This window comes from Rhinoderma darwinii, chromosome 4, assembly GCF_050947455.1.
Source record: "Rhinoderma darwinii isolate aRhiDar2 chromosome 4, aRhiDar2.hap1, whole genome shotgun sequence".
Classification (NCBI taxonomy): Eukaryota; Metazoa; Chordata; class Amphibia; order Anura; family Rhinodermatidae; genus Rhinoderma; species Rhinoderma darwinii.
The window spans coordinates 15,278,738-15,295,299 of record NC_134690.1 but is presented as its reverse complement, the minus strand read 5'-3'; the positions used below and the strand labels follow the sequence as shown (position 1 = coordinate 15,295,299).

The window sequence follows — 16,562 nt, the reverse complement described above, 5'->3', positions numbered from 1 at the left end:
TGTGTAACTCTGACTGATACTATTTATGGAGGCACTCTGACTGATAATATTCATGGAGGCACTCTGACTGATACTATTCACAGGGGCACTCTGACTGATACTATTCATGGGGGAACTCTGACTGATACTATTCATGGGGGAACTCTGACTGATACTATTCATGGAGGCACTCTGACTGATACTATTCATGGAGGCACTCTGACTGATACTATTCATGGGGGTACTCTGACTGATACTATTCATGGAGGCACTCTGACTGATACTATTCATGGGGGCACTCTGACTGATACTATTCATGGAGGCACTCTCACTGATATTATTCATGGAGGCACTCTGGCTGATACTATTCATGGAGGCACTCTGACTGATACTATTCATGGGGGTACTCTGACTGATACTATTCATGGAGGCACTCTGACTGATACTATTCATGGGGGAACGCTGACTGATACTATTCATGGGGGAACTCTGACTGATACTATTCATGGGGGAACTCTGACTGATACTATTCATGGGGGCACTCTGACTGATAGTATTCTTACAGTGTCACTCCGGGTTTTGTGTGCAGTATTTGAGGGCAGCTCTTATGTACACAGAAGACAACTCCACCTGTAAATGCAGCATGAAGAACAGGACAGGCTATTTGTGCTGAGCTGTCTGTATTACTATGTGACGCTCAGCTTCGCTTTCTGTTTAGTATGTCCCTCGTCACACGCCGTCCGTAGCTGCGCCTCCACATGGTTTGTCCCTCTCCGCCTTCCATACAGTCCGGAAACTGACAGCGGAGCCGCGGATACCGAGAGCTCGTGCGCTGCGTACACCGGAAACACCCGAAGATGAAGCCCAAGAAAAAACAGGGTGAGAACCGCAGCAACAGTCACGTGTAGCGGTCTGAACTCCGGGTGACATGTCATTTGCCCGTATTACATATGTGTCTCTCCAGAAGATGCTAAACTACAACTCCCAGCATGTTAGGCTGTCAGGGCACACTGGGAGTTGTAGTCTCACTACATCTGGATCACTACAAGTTTCAGATCATAGATGTACACAACACAAGCTGCAATATACAGCAACAAGTCCTTTCTAATACGCTTCATGTTTCAATGCCTTGCTAATTTAAAGACCACTGCTTGCTGTCAGTGAATGGAAACGTTCTTGTTTCAATCCAGAGGCTGAACTCCGGTCCACACCTTTCAGCTCACAGCTGAGGTTTTGTTACAATTGTATCCAGTCCAGACAACCCTCTTTGAGCTAAAGTCAGGTTAACAGCAGTAGATACGTTTTACCTGCACTGATACATTGAAACAAAATATCAGAACAGGAGAGTGATTTGTGCTGATGATGGATTCTGCTCACAGGATTGTCTAGACCGGATACATTGGAACAAACGCTCAGCTGTGAGATGCATTAGGTTTGTCCAGGATTTTAGCCATTGAATGTAAATAGGAAGGTGCCCGTTAACTGACGGCAAGCAGAGGCCTTGAAAATGGCGAGGAGTTGAAGCACTAAAGTATATTAGAAAGATGCATAACGTTTGATTATTTATATAAGGCCACAATGATCTGGCACCAGGGTGACTTGATATGTTCCGCATTATCAGATGTTCCGCATTATCAGATGTTCCGGATTAAAGAATTTCCCCTGCACATTAGGATCAGATCCTCCTGAATGTCCCGTCCACATGTGAGACGTTGTGGAGAAATCCTTATCTCCTGGTTATTACTGTGCGTCTTGTATTCTCCACAGGAGACGTCAGCCAGGCCGAGCTGATGATGAAGACCATTGCCGAGGTCATCACACAACTCCTAGAGGCTCATGAGCAAGGCAAGGACGTCAACCTGAACAAGTAAGAGCTGCAACAAGTGTGGAGGCTGGAAGGGACTGTCTACAGGAGGAGGCTGGGGGGGGGACTGTCTACAGGAGGAGGCTGGGGGGGGGGACTGTCTACAGGAGGAGGCTGGGGGGGGGGACTGTCTACAGGAGGAGGCTGGGGGGGACGACTGTCTACAGGAGGAGGCTGGCGGGGGACGACTGTCTACAGGAGGAGGCTGGATGGAGGGGACTGTCTACAGGAGGAGGCTGGATGGAGGGGACTGTCTACAGGAGGAGGCTGGGGGGGGGACTGTCTACAGGAGGAGGCTGGGGACGACGACTGTCTACTACAGGAGGAGGCTGGGGGGGACGACTGTCTACTACAGGAGGAGGCTGGGGGGGACGACTGTCTACTACAGGAGGAGGCTGGGGGGGACGACTGTCTACTACAGGAGGAGGCTGGGGGGGACGACTGTCTACTACAGGAGGAGGCTGGGGGGGACGACTGTCTACTACAGGAGGAGGCTGGGGGGGACGACTGTCTACTACAGGAGGAGGCTGGGGGGGACGACTGTCTACTACAGGAGGAGGCTGGGGGGGACGACTGTCTACTACAGGAGGAGGCTGGGGGGGACGACTGTCTACTACAGGAGGAGGCTGGGGGGGACGACTGTCTACTACAGGAGGAGGCTGGGGGGGACGACTGTCTACAGGAGGAGGCTGGGGGGACGACTGTCTACAGGAGGAGGCTGGGGGGGACGACTGTCTACAGGAGGAGGCTGGGGGGGACGACTGTCTACAGGAGGAGGCTGGGGGGGACGACTGTCTACAGGAGGAGGCTGGGGGGGACGACTGTCTACAGGAGGAGGCTGGGGGGGACGACTGTCTACAGGAGGAGGCTGGGGGGGACGACTGTCTACAGGAGGAGGCTGGGGGGGACGACTGTCTACAGGAGGAGGCTGGGGGGGACGACTGTCTACAGGAGGAGGCTGGGGGGGACGACTGTCTACAGGAGGAGGCTGGGGGGGACGACTGTCTACAGGAGGAGGCTGGGGGGGACGACTGTCTACAGGAGGAGGCTGGGGGGGACGACTGTCTACAGGAGGAGGCTGGGGGGGACGACTGTCTACAGGAGGAGGCTGGGGGGGACGACTGTCTACAGGAGGAGGCTGGGGGGGACGACTGTCTACAGGAGGAGGCTGGGGGGGACGACTGTCTACAGGAGGAGGCTGGGGGGGACGACTGTCTACAGGAGGAGGCTGGGGGGGACGACTGTCTACAGGAGGAGGCTGGGGGGGACGACTGTCTACAGGAGGAGGCTGGGGGGGACGACTGTCTACAGGAGGAGGCTGGGGGGGACGACTGTCTACAGGAGGAGGCTGGGGGGGACGACTGTCTACAGGAGGAGGCTGGGGGGGACGACTGTCTACAGGAGGAGGCTGGGGGGGACGACTGTCTACAGGAGGAGGCTGGGGGGGACGACTGTCTACAGGAGGAGGCTGGGGGGGACGACTGTCTACAGGAGGAGGCCGAGGGGACTGTCTCTAGGAGGAGAAGGAATGGAGGGGACTGTCTCTAGGAGGAGAAGGATGGAGGGGACTGTCTCTAGGAGGAGAAGGATGGAGGGGACTGTCTCTAGGAGGAGAAGGATGGAGGGGACTGTCTATAGGAGGAGGAGACTGTCTCTAGGAGGAGAAGGATAGAAGGGACTGTAGCAGGAGAAGGATGGAGGGACTGTCTCTAGGAGGAGAAGGATGGAGGGGACTGTCTCTAGGAGGAGAAGGATGGAGGGGACTGTCTCTAGGAGGAGAAGGATGGAGGGGACTGTCTCTAGGAGGAGAAGGATGGAGGGGACTGTCTAGGAAGAGAAGGATGGAGGGGACTGTCTAGGAGAAGAAGGATGGAGGCTGGAGCGGACTGTTTCTATAGGAGGAGGAGGCTGGAGGGGGTTGTGTGTTTTATAGTAGGAGAAGATGGAAGGGGACTGTGTCTAGAGGAGGTTGGAGTGAACCGTCTATAGAAAGAGGCTGGGGGGGACAGTCTGTAGGAGTAAGGCGGCGGCTGGAGGGACTGTCTAGGAAGAGGAGGCTGGAGGGACTGTCTAGGAAGAGGAGGCTGGAGGGGACTGTGTGTCTATAGGAGGAGGCTGCAGGGGATTTTCTATAGGATAAGGGGACTGTTTTTAGGAGAAGGAGGCGGCTGAAGGGGACTGTCTATAGGAGGAGGAAGCTGGAGGGGACTGCCTATAGAAGGAGGAGGAGACTGGAGGGGACTGTGGTTCTATAGGAGGAGGTTGGAGGGGACTCTGGTTCTATAGGAGGAGGTTGAGGGGACTGTGTATAGGAGGAGGAGGCTGGAGGGAACTGTGTATAGGAGGAGGAGGCTGGAGGGAACTGTGTATAGGAGGAGGAGGAGGCTGGAGGGGACTGTGGTTCTATAGGTGGAGGCTGGAGGGGACTGGTTCTATAGGTGGAGGCTGGAGGGGACTGTGGTTCTATAGGAGGAGGCGGTTTCTGGAGGGGACGGTTCTATAGGAGGAGGAGGCGGCTGGAGGGAACTAGGGTTCTATAGGAGGAGGAGTAAGCTTGAGGGAACTGTGGTTCTATAGGAGAAGGCTGGTTCTATAGGTGGAGGCTGCGTCTGGAGGGGACTGGTCCTATAGGAGGAGGCTGGAGGGGACTGTGGTTCTATGGGAGAAGGCTGGAGGTGACTGGTTCTATAGCAGGAGGCTGGAGGTGACTGGTTCTATAGCAGGAGGCTGGAGGGGACTGTGGTTCTATAGGAGGAGGAGGAGGAAGCTGGAGGGGACTGGTTCTATAGGAGGAGGAGGAGGCTGGAGGGGACTGGGTCTATAGGAGGAAAAGACTGGAGGGGACTGGGTCTATAGCAGGTTGGAGGGGGCTGCCTATAGGAAGAGGGAGGAGGCTGGAGGGGACTGTGTGTCTGTAGGAGGTTGGAGGGGGCTGTCTATAGGAAGAGGAGGAGGCTGGAGGGGACTGTGTGTCTATAGGAGGAGAAGGCTGGAGGTTATATACGAGGAGGAGACTGGAGGGGATTGTGGTTCTATAGGAGGAGGCTGGAGGGGACGGTGTATAGGAGGAGAAGGCTGGAGGGGACTGTGTGTCTATAGTAGGAGAAGGCTGGAGAGGACTGTATGTCTATAGGAGGAGAAGGCTGGAGGCTGTGTATCTATAGGAGGAGGAGGCTGGAGGAGATTGTGTCTATAGGAGGAGGAGGCTGGAGGAGATTGTCTATAGGAGGAGGAGGCTGGAGGAGATTGTCTATAGGCTGGAGGAGGCTGGAAGAGACTGTCTATAGGAGGAGGAGGCTGGAAGAGACTGTCTATAGGAGGAGGCTGGAGGAGACTGGTTCTATAGGAGGAGGCTGGAGGAGACTGGTTCTATAGGAGGAGGCTGGAGGGGACTGTGGTTCTATAGGAGGAGGAGGCTGGAGGGGACTGTGGTTCTATAGGAGGAGGAGGCGGCTGGAGGGGACTGTGGTTCTATAGGAGGAGGGGGCTGGAAGGGACTGTGGTTCTATAGGAGGAGGAGGCGGCTTGAGGGGACTGTGGTTCTATAGGAGGAGGAGGAGGCCGCCGCAGGGGACTGGTTCTATAGGAGGAGGCTGGTGTGGACTGTGGTTCTATAGGAGAAGGCTGGAGGGGACTGGTTCTATAGGTGGAGGCTGCGGCTGGAGGGGACTGGTGTGGACTGTGGTTCTATAGGAGAAGGCTGGAGGTGACTGGTTCTATAAGAGGAGGCTGGAGGGGACCGTGGTTCTATAGAAGGCTGGAGGGGACTGGTTCTATAGGTGGAGGCTGCGGCTGGAGGGGACTGGTGTGGACTGTGGTTCTATAGGAGAAGGCTGGAGGTGACTGGTTCTATAAGAGGAGGCTGGAGGGGACCGTGGTTCTATAGGAGGAGGCTGGAGGGAACTGGTTCTATAGGAGGAGGCTGGAGGGGACTGTGGTTCTATTGGAGAAGGCTGGAGGTGACTAGTTCTATAGGAGGATGCTGGAGGGGACTGTGGTTCTTTAGGAGGAGGCTGGAGGGGACTGGGTCTATAGGAGTAAAAGACTGGAGGGGACTATGGGTCTATAGGAGGAAGAGACTGGAGGGGACTGGGTCTATAGGAGGTTGGAGGGGGCTGTGAAGAGGAGGAGGCTGGAGGGGACTGCCTATAGGAGGAGGAGGCTGGAGGGGACTGTCTATAGGCCTGATGAAGACGCCATTCCAGTGTTGAAACGCGTAGCCAACAATAAATCACTTTGTAATACTTCATATTATGCTGGATATTTGCCTCCTTTAGCGCAAATTTGGGGTCCAGTTTTTTCTCCCTTCCTACACTTTCGTGTGTATAGGAGGAAGCTGGAGGGGACTGTCTATAGGAGGAGGAAGAAGCTGGAGGGGACTGTCTATAGGAGGAAGAGGAAGCTGATGGGGACTGCCTATAGTAGCAGGAGGAAGCTGGAGGGGACTGCCTATAGGAGGAGGAGAAAGCTGGAGGAGACTGCCTATAGGAGGAGGAGAAAGCTGGAGGAGACTGCCTATAGGAGGAGGAGAAAGCTGGAGGAGACTGCCTATAGGAGGAGGAGAAAGCTGGAGGAGACTGCCTATAGGAGGAGGAGAAAGCTGGAGGAGACTGCCTATAGGAGGAGGAGAAAGCTGGAGGAGACTGCCTATAGGAGGAGGAGAAAGCTGGAGGAGACTGCCTATAGGAGGAGGAGAAAGCTGGAGGAGACTGCCTATAGGAGGAGGAGAAAGCTGGAGGAGACTGCCTATAGGAGGAGGAGAAAGCTGGAGGAGACTGCCTATAGGAGGAGGAGAAAGCTGGAGGAGACTGCCTATAGGAGGAGGAGAAAGCTGGAGGAGACTGCCTATAGGAGGAGGAGAAAGCTGGAGGAGACTGCCTATAGGAGGAGGAGAAAGCTGGAGGAGACTGCCTATAGGAGGAGGAAGCTGGAGGGGACTGCCTATAGGTGGAGGAGAAAGCTGAAGGGGACTGCCTATAGGAGGAGGAAGCTGGAGGGGACTGCCTATAGGTGGAGGAGAAAGCTGAAGGGGACTACCTATAGGTGGGGGAGGGGGACAGTCTATAGAAGGCTGGAGGGGACTATATATAGAAGGAGGAGGCTGAAGGGGACTCTGTTTATAGGAGGAGGAGGCTGAAGGGGACTGTGTTTATAGGAGGAGGAGGCTGAAGGGGACTGTGTTTATAGGAGGCTGGAGGGGACTGTGTTTATAGGAGGAGGAGGCTGGATGGGACCGTGTTTATAGGAGGAGGAGGAGGAGGAGGTTGGAGAGGACTGTGTTTATAGGAGGAGGCTGGAGGGAACTGTGTGTAAAGAAGAATGAGTCTTAGGCCTTATTCAGACGAACGGGTTATACGTCTGTGTGACGGCCGTCAAAATAGCGGCCTTCACACGGACCTATGTAATTCAATGTGGCCGTTCAATAGGGAGGCGTTTTTTTTCTTTTTCCCCGTGAGTGGAAAAAACGCTCACGGGAAAAAGAAGCAACGTGCCCTATCTTGAGGCGTTTTCGACCTCAAAAATACCATTGAAATCAATAGGAGTCGGAAAAAAAAACCGCCAGTGGTTTTTGTCGCGTTTATTGTTGCGTTTTATGGCAAAAATCGCTCGTGGTTTTTTCCTTTGTCTATTGAAGAAAGAGGTAAAAAAAATGCCTCAAAAAAAGCGGAAAAGCGTCAAAAAACGCCTGTGGTGAAAAAAAAATGAAAACAAATCGGAGCTGATTTCTCCAGGCATTTTCTGCCTGCAAAAAAACTCTGTGTAAACAGCGCCTAAGGAGTGGGCAACTACTCTGCATGGTGTTAGTGTGTGTGTGTGTGTGTATACATATACACTCACTGGTAGGGACATAATATATATCTGCTCTGGTGTGTATGATATGGGATTGCCCCTGGTGACCAATCAGATTCTACTTCTCATTTTTCAGAGGCCTTTTGGACAGCAGAAGCCGCGACCTGATTGGTTGCTATGGGCAACTACTATTCTACCTTGAGATGTTTTATGACACTACCTCTCGCTTTACTACAGCTGCTGCTCATATGTAGCATACAGCGCACCTTACACAGCACCTGTGATTTGCTCTTTGGGCAGTTCCCTCCTATAATTGTAGGGGAACCGACACCGTAATGCGCGCAGACAGCACCACCTGTATATGATATCGTTTAGCTTTTGTTATATGCAATGAAATTCCTCTAATCCGGCATTTGATAATCCAAAAAGATTTATAATCTGTAAGCGACAGCTGATTATTTTGTGATAACATTTTATGTTGGGTTTTATATCCTACGGCTCTGTTCACACTGGCGACAAGGTCAATTCTGTTGCTCTTTGACGGCCAGACCAGTAATCTCTGCAACAAGGACCTCCTGTAAGTCAATGGGATCCATTACACAACAGATCCCTCATATCCGGTCGGGTATCGTGTCCTTCATTACACAGACAACACATAGATGTGAATGGACGCTGTGTAATACTTCATTTCTCCTGTGGTGGCGCTGCAGGGAAATGTAACACTTACTGCCAGGTTTCCTGCAGATCACAGCTGATCTCTGGGGGTCCCAGCAAGGCCACACGTTGTGACCAGCTTCTAATAAGTAAGGATCGTCCAAGGTGGAAATCTCCTTTTAGGTCATAGTTGTGATAATCCCGAAGTGTGAAAATCGCGTGCGACGCGGCCAGAGCGTTTATCGAAGACCCTCTAATGCAAAGGTCCTCTCATTTTGCTGTGGGAAGATGCGCCCACTGCAGGGGAAATGTTGTATTACATGGTCGGCCATTTGAGTGAATGCAATTTGACTGATCATGTACTATATGGACGCCATTTATTCGACCATAGCAGAAGACGTTGCTTGTTAACGCCTCTCCGGTCTGGATCATATCTATATCGACAAGGGGTCGTCATTATGAATTGTCATTTTATTAATTCTCTGCAAATGAATTCTATCAATATCACACACCCCTCAAAATAGGATTGTTCTTGTCTAGTTATACTGGTTATATTCCCATCTATCACCAGCAGATGGCGCCTCTACTATTACATATTTGCTCTTTATTTCCCATCTATCACCAGCAGATGGCGCCTCTACGGTTACATATTTGTTCTTTATTTCCCATCTATCACCAGCAGATGGCGCCTCTGCTTTACATACTGTATTTCATGGTTTTTCAAATTTTTTCTTCTTATATTATAAATAAAGTGAAACTTTTTTTTAAATGGCCTTATAACCCAGCTTGCACTTGTATACAGTGTCCACTTCCACAGACCACCACCTTTCACATGTCCGCTCCCCCGATTGTGACCTGATCTCTGGGGGTGCAGCTGCTGTTATTTCTACATTTCTTTGCAGAGAAAATGTAGAATTATACAGGAACTGTAATCAATGGGTGACCAGCAGCACATTGTATTTCAGCACAAGAGCGTGCCGATCTCGTGGGAGGTCACAGACAGAGAGCTTTACGGTAAAAGGACCAGGGTCCCCAGCATCACAGAGTATTTCAGGAGAGGAGTGTGCTGAGTGGACAAGTCACCGATCCCCACAATATCATATGACCGTGTTTCCTGTGGTGGGGCAGTGTCCTAATATGAGGAGAGGGGGCACTTTAAGACTAATATTGGAAGGTGCAGGGTCTCTCGCAAACCTCACGCTCCATTGTTGAGTCCGTTACCTCTGTGGGATACAAACATTGACGAGCTGATCACACGTCGTCTGGATGTCATCTCTGGCGGCGAGACGTGACGGTGATATTTTCTCTGCCCTCGCCGGGCACGCGTGCTATTTGACTTATTGTGCGTGCAGAGGTTTATTTCCTCCCGATCCCTCCTCCGCTCGCCTTTTTCTCGAAATCTTTGTAAATGGCAATCTGTGCCACCTTGGGAAGTGCCGTGGTCGTCTGTATTACTGGAACAGCTGGAGCTCGGAGCCGGGCTATCAGGAGGCACATGTTCAAAGTGCTGTGTGTTTGATGAAGGCCCAACGTCGTGCTGTGTAATTGGATTTGTGTGCAGAATGTCTTGTCGGTGAGTTCTGTGTTTATCCCCGCAGCTACTCCGAGGCTGACGATGTGGAGTTGAGCCGTCTCAGATAATTAAAAAAAAAAAAAAAGTCCTGCTCTTCTGCTGAAGGAATTGGTGTTTGCCGCTCTATCTAATGTTCAGTTTTTTAAAAAAAAATGCAGGTTGAAGACTAAAACATCCGCCAAGTATGGTCTATCAGCTCAACCACGACTTGTAGACATCATTGCTGCCGTCCCTCAACAACACCGTAAAGTCCTTGTGCCAAAGTTAAAGGCGAAGCCCATCCGTACTGCCAGCGGGGTGAGAAATGGTGGTAATGATCCCATATGGCCATTCCAAGGCTGAAGAGTAGTACTGCCCCCTATGTACAAAAATATAACTACTATAATACTGCTCCCTATATACAAGAATATAACTACTATAATACTGCCCCTATATACAAGAATATAACTACTATAATACTGCCCCTATATACAAGAATATAACTACTATAATACTGCCCCTATATACAAGAATATAACTACTATAATACTGCTCCTATATACAAGAATATAACTACTATAATACTGCTCCTATATACAAGAATATAACTACTATAATACTGCCTCCTATGTACAAGAATATAACTACTATAATACTGCCCCCTATGTACAAGAATATAACTACTATAATACTGCTCCTATATACAAGAATATAACTACTATAATACTGCCCCTATATACAAGAATATAACTACTATAATACTGCCCCTATATACAAGAATATAACTACTATAATACTGCCCCCTATATACAAGAATATAACTACTATAATACTGCCCCCTATATACAAGAATATAACTACTATAATACTGCCTCCTATATACAAGAATATAACTACTATAATACTGCTCCTATATATAAGAATCTAACTACTATAATACTGCCTCCTATATACAAGAATATAACTACTATAATACTGCCCCTATATACAATAATGTAACTACTATAATACTGCCCCCTATGTACAAAAATATAACTACTATAATACTGCCCCTTATATACAAGAATATAACTACTATAATACTGCCCCTATATACAAGAATATAACTACTATAATACTGCCCCTATATACAAGAATATAACTACTATAATACTGCTCCTATATACAAGAATATAACTACTATAATACTGCTCCTATATACAAGAATATAACTACTATAATACTGCTCCTATATACAAGAATATAACTACTATAATACTGCCTCCTATGTACAAGAATATAACTACTATAATACTGCCCCCTATGTACAAGAATATAACTACTATAATACTGCTCCTATATACAAGAATATAACTACTATAATACTGCCCCCTATATACAAGAATATAACTACTATAATACTGCTCCCTATATACAAGAATATAACTACTATAATACTGCCCCCTATATACAAGAATATAACTACTATAATACTGCCACTATATACAAGAATATAACTACTATAATACTTCCCCTATATACAAGAATATAACTACTATAATACTGCCCCCTATACAAGAATATAATTACTATAATACTGCCCCATTATACAAGAATATAACTACTATAATACTGCTCCCTATATACAAGAATATAACTACTATAATACTGCCTCCTATATACAAGAATATAACTACTATAATACTGCTCCTATATACAAGACTATAACTACTAAAATACTGCCCCTATATACAAGAATACAACTACTATAATACTGCTCCTATATATAAGAATATAACTACTATAATACTGCTCCTATATACAAGACTATAACTACTATAATACTGCCCCTATATACTAGAATATAACTACTATAATACTGCTCCCTATATACAAGACTATAACTACTATAATACTGCCCCTATATACAAGAATATAACTACTATAATAGTGCCCCTATATACACGAATATAACTACTATAATACTGCCCCCTATATACAAGAATATAACTACTATAATACTGCTCCTATATACAAGAATATAAACTACTATAATACTGCCCCTATATACAAGAACATAACTACTATAATAGTGCCCCTATATACACGAATATAACTACTATAATACTGCCGCTATATACAAGAATATAACTACTATAATACTGCCCCTATATACAAGAATATAACTACTATAATACTGCTCCTATATACAAGAATATAACTACTATAATACTGCCCCCTATATACAAGAATATAACTACTATAATACTGCCCCCTAACATACAAGAATATAACTACTATAATACTGCCCCCTATATACAAGAATATAACCACTATAATACTGCTCCCTATATACAAGAATATAACTACTATAATACTACTCCCTATATAGAAGAATATAACTGCTATAATACTGCCCCTATATACAAGAATATAACTACTATAATACTGCTCCCTATATAGAAGAATATAACGACTATAATACTACTCCCTATATAGAAGAATATAACTACTATAATACTGCCCTTATATACAAGAATATAACTACTATAATACTGCCCCCTATATACAAGAATATAACTTCTATAATACTGCCCCTATATACAAGAATATAACTACTATAATATTGCCTCTTATATACAAGAATATAACTACTATAATACTGCCTCTTATATACAAGAATATAACTACTATAATACTGCCCCTTATATACAAGAATATAACCACTATATCACTGCCTCCTATATACAAGAATATAACTACTATAATACTGCCCCTATGTACAAGAATATAACTACTATAATACTGCTCCTATGTACAAGAATAGAACTACTATAATACTGCCCCTATATACAAGAATATAACTACTATAATACTGCCCCCTATATACAAGAATATAACTACTATAATACTGCTCCCTATATACAAGAATATAACTACTATAATACTGCCCCCTATATACAAGAATATAACTACTATAATACTGCCACTATATACAAGAATATAACTACTATAATACTTCCCCTATATACAAGAATATAACTACTATAATACTGCCCCCTATACAAGAATATAATTACTATAATACTGCCCCATTATACAAGAATATAACTACTATAATACTGCTCCCTATATACAAGAATATAACTACTATAATACTGCCTCCTATATACAAGAATATAACTACTATAATACTGCTCCTATATACAAGACTATAACTACTATAATACTGCCCCTATATACAAGAATACAACTACTATAATACTGCTCCTATATATAAGAATATAACTACTATAATACTGCTCCTATATACAAGACTATAACTACTATAATACTGCCCCCTATGTACAAGAATATAACTACTATAATACTGCTCCTATGTACAAGAATAGAACTACTATAATACTGCCCCTATATACAAGAATAGAACTACTATAATACTGCCGCCTATATACAAGGATATAACTACTATAATACTGCCCCTATATACAAGAATATAACTACTATAATACTGCTCCCTATATACAAGAATATAACTACTATAATACTGTCCCCTATATACAAGAATATAACTACTATAATACTGCCCCTATATACAAGAATATAACTACTATAATACTGCCCCCTATATACAAGAATATAACTACTATAATACTGCCTATATATACACACCAGAATATAACTACTATAATACTGCTCCTATATACAAGAATATAACTACTATAATACTGCTCCTATATACAAGAATATAACTACTATAATACTGCCCCTATATACAAGAATATAACTACTATAATACTGCCCCGTATATACAAGAATATAACTACTATAATACTGCCTCCTATATACAAGAATATAACTACTATAATACTGCCCCCTATATACAAGAATATAACTACTATAATACTGCTCCTATATACAAGACTATAACTACTATAATACTGCCCCTATATACAAGAATATAACTACTATAATAGTGCCCCTATATACAAGAATATAACTACTATAATACTGCCCCCTATATACAAGAATATAACTACTATAATACTGCCCCCTAACATACAAGAATATAACTACTATAATACTGCCCCCTATATACAAGAATATAACCACTATAATACTGCTCCCTATATACAAGAATATAACTACTATAATACTACTCCCTATATAGAAGAATATAACTACTATAATACTGCCCCTATATACAAGAATATAACTACTATAATACTGCTCCCTATATAGAAGAATATAACTACTATAATACTACTCCCTATATAGAAGAATATAACTACTATAATACTGCCCTTATATACAAGAATATAGCTACTATAATACTGTCCCCTATATTCAAGAATATAACTACTATAATACTGCCCCCTATATACAAGAATATAACTTCTATAATACTGCCCCTATATACAAGAATATAACTACTATAATACTGCCTCTTATATACAAGAATATAACTACTATAATACTGCCTCTTATATACAAGAATATAACTACTATAATACTGCCTCTTATATACAAGAATATAACTACTATAATACTGCCCCTTATATACAAGAATATAACCACTATATTACTGCCTCCTATATACAAGAATATAACTACTATAATACTGCCCCTATGTACAAGAATATAACTACTATAATACTGCTCCTATGTACAAGAATATAACTACTATAATACTGCCCCCTATATACAAGAATAGAACTACTATAATACTGCCCCTATATACAAGAATATAACTACTATAATACTGCCGCCTATATACAAGGATATAACTACTATAATACTGCCCCTATATACAAGAATATAACTACTATAATACTGTTTCCTATATACAAGAATATAACTACTATAATACTGTCCCCTATATACAAGAATATAACTACTATAATACTGCCCCTATATACAAGAATATAACTACTATAATACTGCCCCCTATATACAAGAATATAACCACTATAATACTGCCTCCTATATACAAGAATATAGCTACTATAATACTGCCCCCTATATACAAGAATATAGCTACTATAATACTGCTCCTATATACAAGACTATAACTACTATAATACTGCCCCTATATACAAGAATATAACTACTATAATACTGCCGCTATATACAAGAATATAACTACTATAATACTGCCCCCTATATACAAGAATATAACTACTATAACACTGCCCCCTATATACAAGAATATAACTACTATAATACTGCCCCTATATACAAGAATATAACTACTATAATACTGCCCCCTATATACAAGAATATAACTACTATAATACTGCCCCCTATATACAAGAATATAACTACTATAATACTGCCCCCTATATACAAGAATATAACTACTATAATACTGCTCCTATATACAAGAATATAACTACTATAATACTGCCCCCTATATACAAGAATATAACTACTATAATACTGCCCCCTAACATACAAGAATATAACTACTATAATACTGCCCCCTATATACAAGAATATAACCACTATAATACTGCTCCCTATATACAAGAATATAACCACTATAATACTGCTCCCTATATACAAGAATATAACTACTATAATACTACTCCCTATATAGAAGAATATAACTACTATAATACTGCCCCTATATACAAGAATATAACTACTATAATACTGCTCCCTATATAGAAGAATATAACTACTATAATACTACTCCCTATATAGAAGAATATAACTACTATAATACTGCCCTTATATACACAAGAATATAGCTACTATAATACTGTCCCCTATATTCAAGAATATAACTACTATAATACTGCCCCCTATATACAAGAATATAACTTCTATAATACTGCCCCTATATACAAGAATATAACTACTATAATATTGCCTCTTATATACAAGAATATAACTACTATAATACTGCCTCTTATATACAAGAATATAACTACTATAATACTGCCCCTTATATACAAGAATATAACCACTATATTACTGCCTCCTATATACAAGAATATAACTACTATAATACTGCCCCTATGTACAAGAATATAACTACTATAATACTGCTCCTATGTACAAGAATATAACTACTATAATACTGCCCCCTATATACAAGAATAGAACTACTATAATACTGCCCCTATATACAAGAATATAACTACTATAATACTGCCGCCTATATACAAGGATATAACTACTATAATACTGCCCCTATATACAAGAATATAACTACTATAATACTGCTCCCTATATACAAGAATATAACTACTATAATACTGTCCCCTATATACAAGAATATAACTACTATAATACTGCCCCTATATACAAGAATATAACTACTATAATACTGCCCCCTATATACAAGAATATAACTACTATAATACTGCCTATATATACACACCAGAATATAACTACTATAATACTGCTCCTATATACAAGAATATAACTACTATAATACGGCTCCTATATACAAGAATATAACTACTATAATACTGCCCCTATATACAAGAATATAACTACTATAATACTGCCCCGTATATACAAGAATATAACTACTATAATACTGCCTCCTATATACAAGAATATAATTACTATAATACTGCCCCCTATATACAAGTATATAACTACTATAATACTGCCCCTATATACAAGAATATAACTACTATAATACTGCCTCTATGTTCAAGAATATAACTACTATAATACTGCCTCTATGTTCAAGAATATAACTACTATAATACTGCCCCCTATATACAA

The 16,562-nt window shown here is 43.1% G+C and overlaps 1 protein-coding gene across 1 annotated transcript in view; it reads left to right on the top strand.

Annotated features, from left to right (window-relative positions):
* Positions 1-735: 735 nt before the first annotated feature.
* Positions 736-16,562, top strand: part of LOC142760614 (elongator complex protein 3-like) — a 32,125-nt gene continuing 16,298 nt past the window's right edge. Inside the window, exons 1-3 of the mRNA XM_075863803.1 lie at positions 736-858; positions 1,747-1,846; positions 10,019-10,157. Coding sequence (XP_075719918.1) covers positions 837-858; positions 1,747-1,846; positions 10,019-10,157 — 261 coding nt within the window. The 5' untranslated portion in view covers positions 736-836. The remainder of the gene's footprint in view (positions 859-1,746; positions 1,847-10,018; positions 10,158-16,562) is intronic.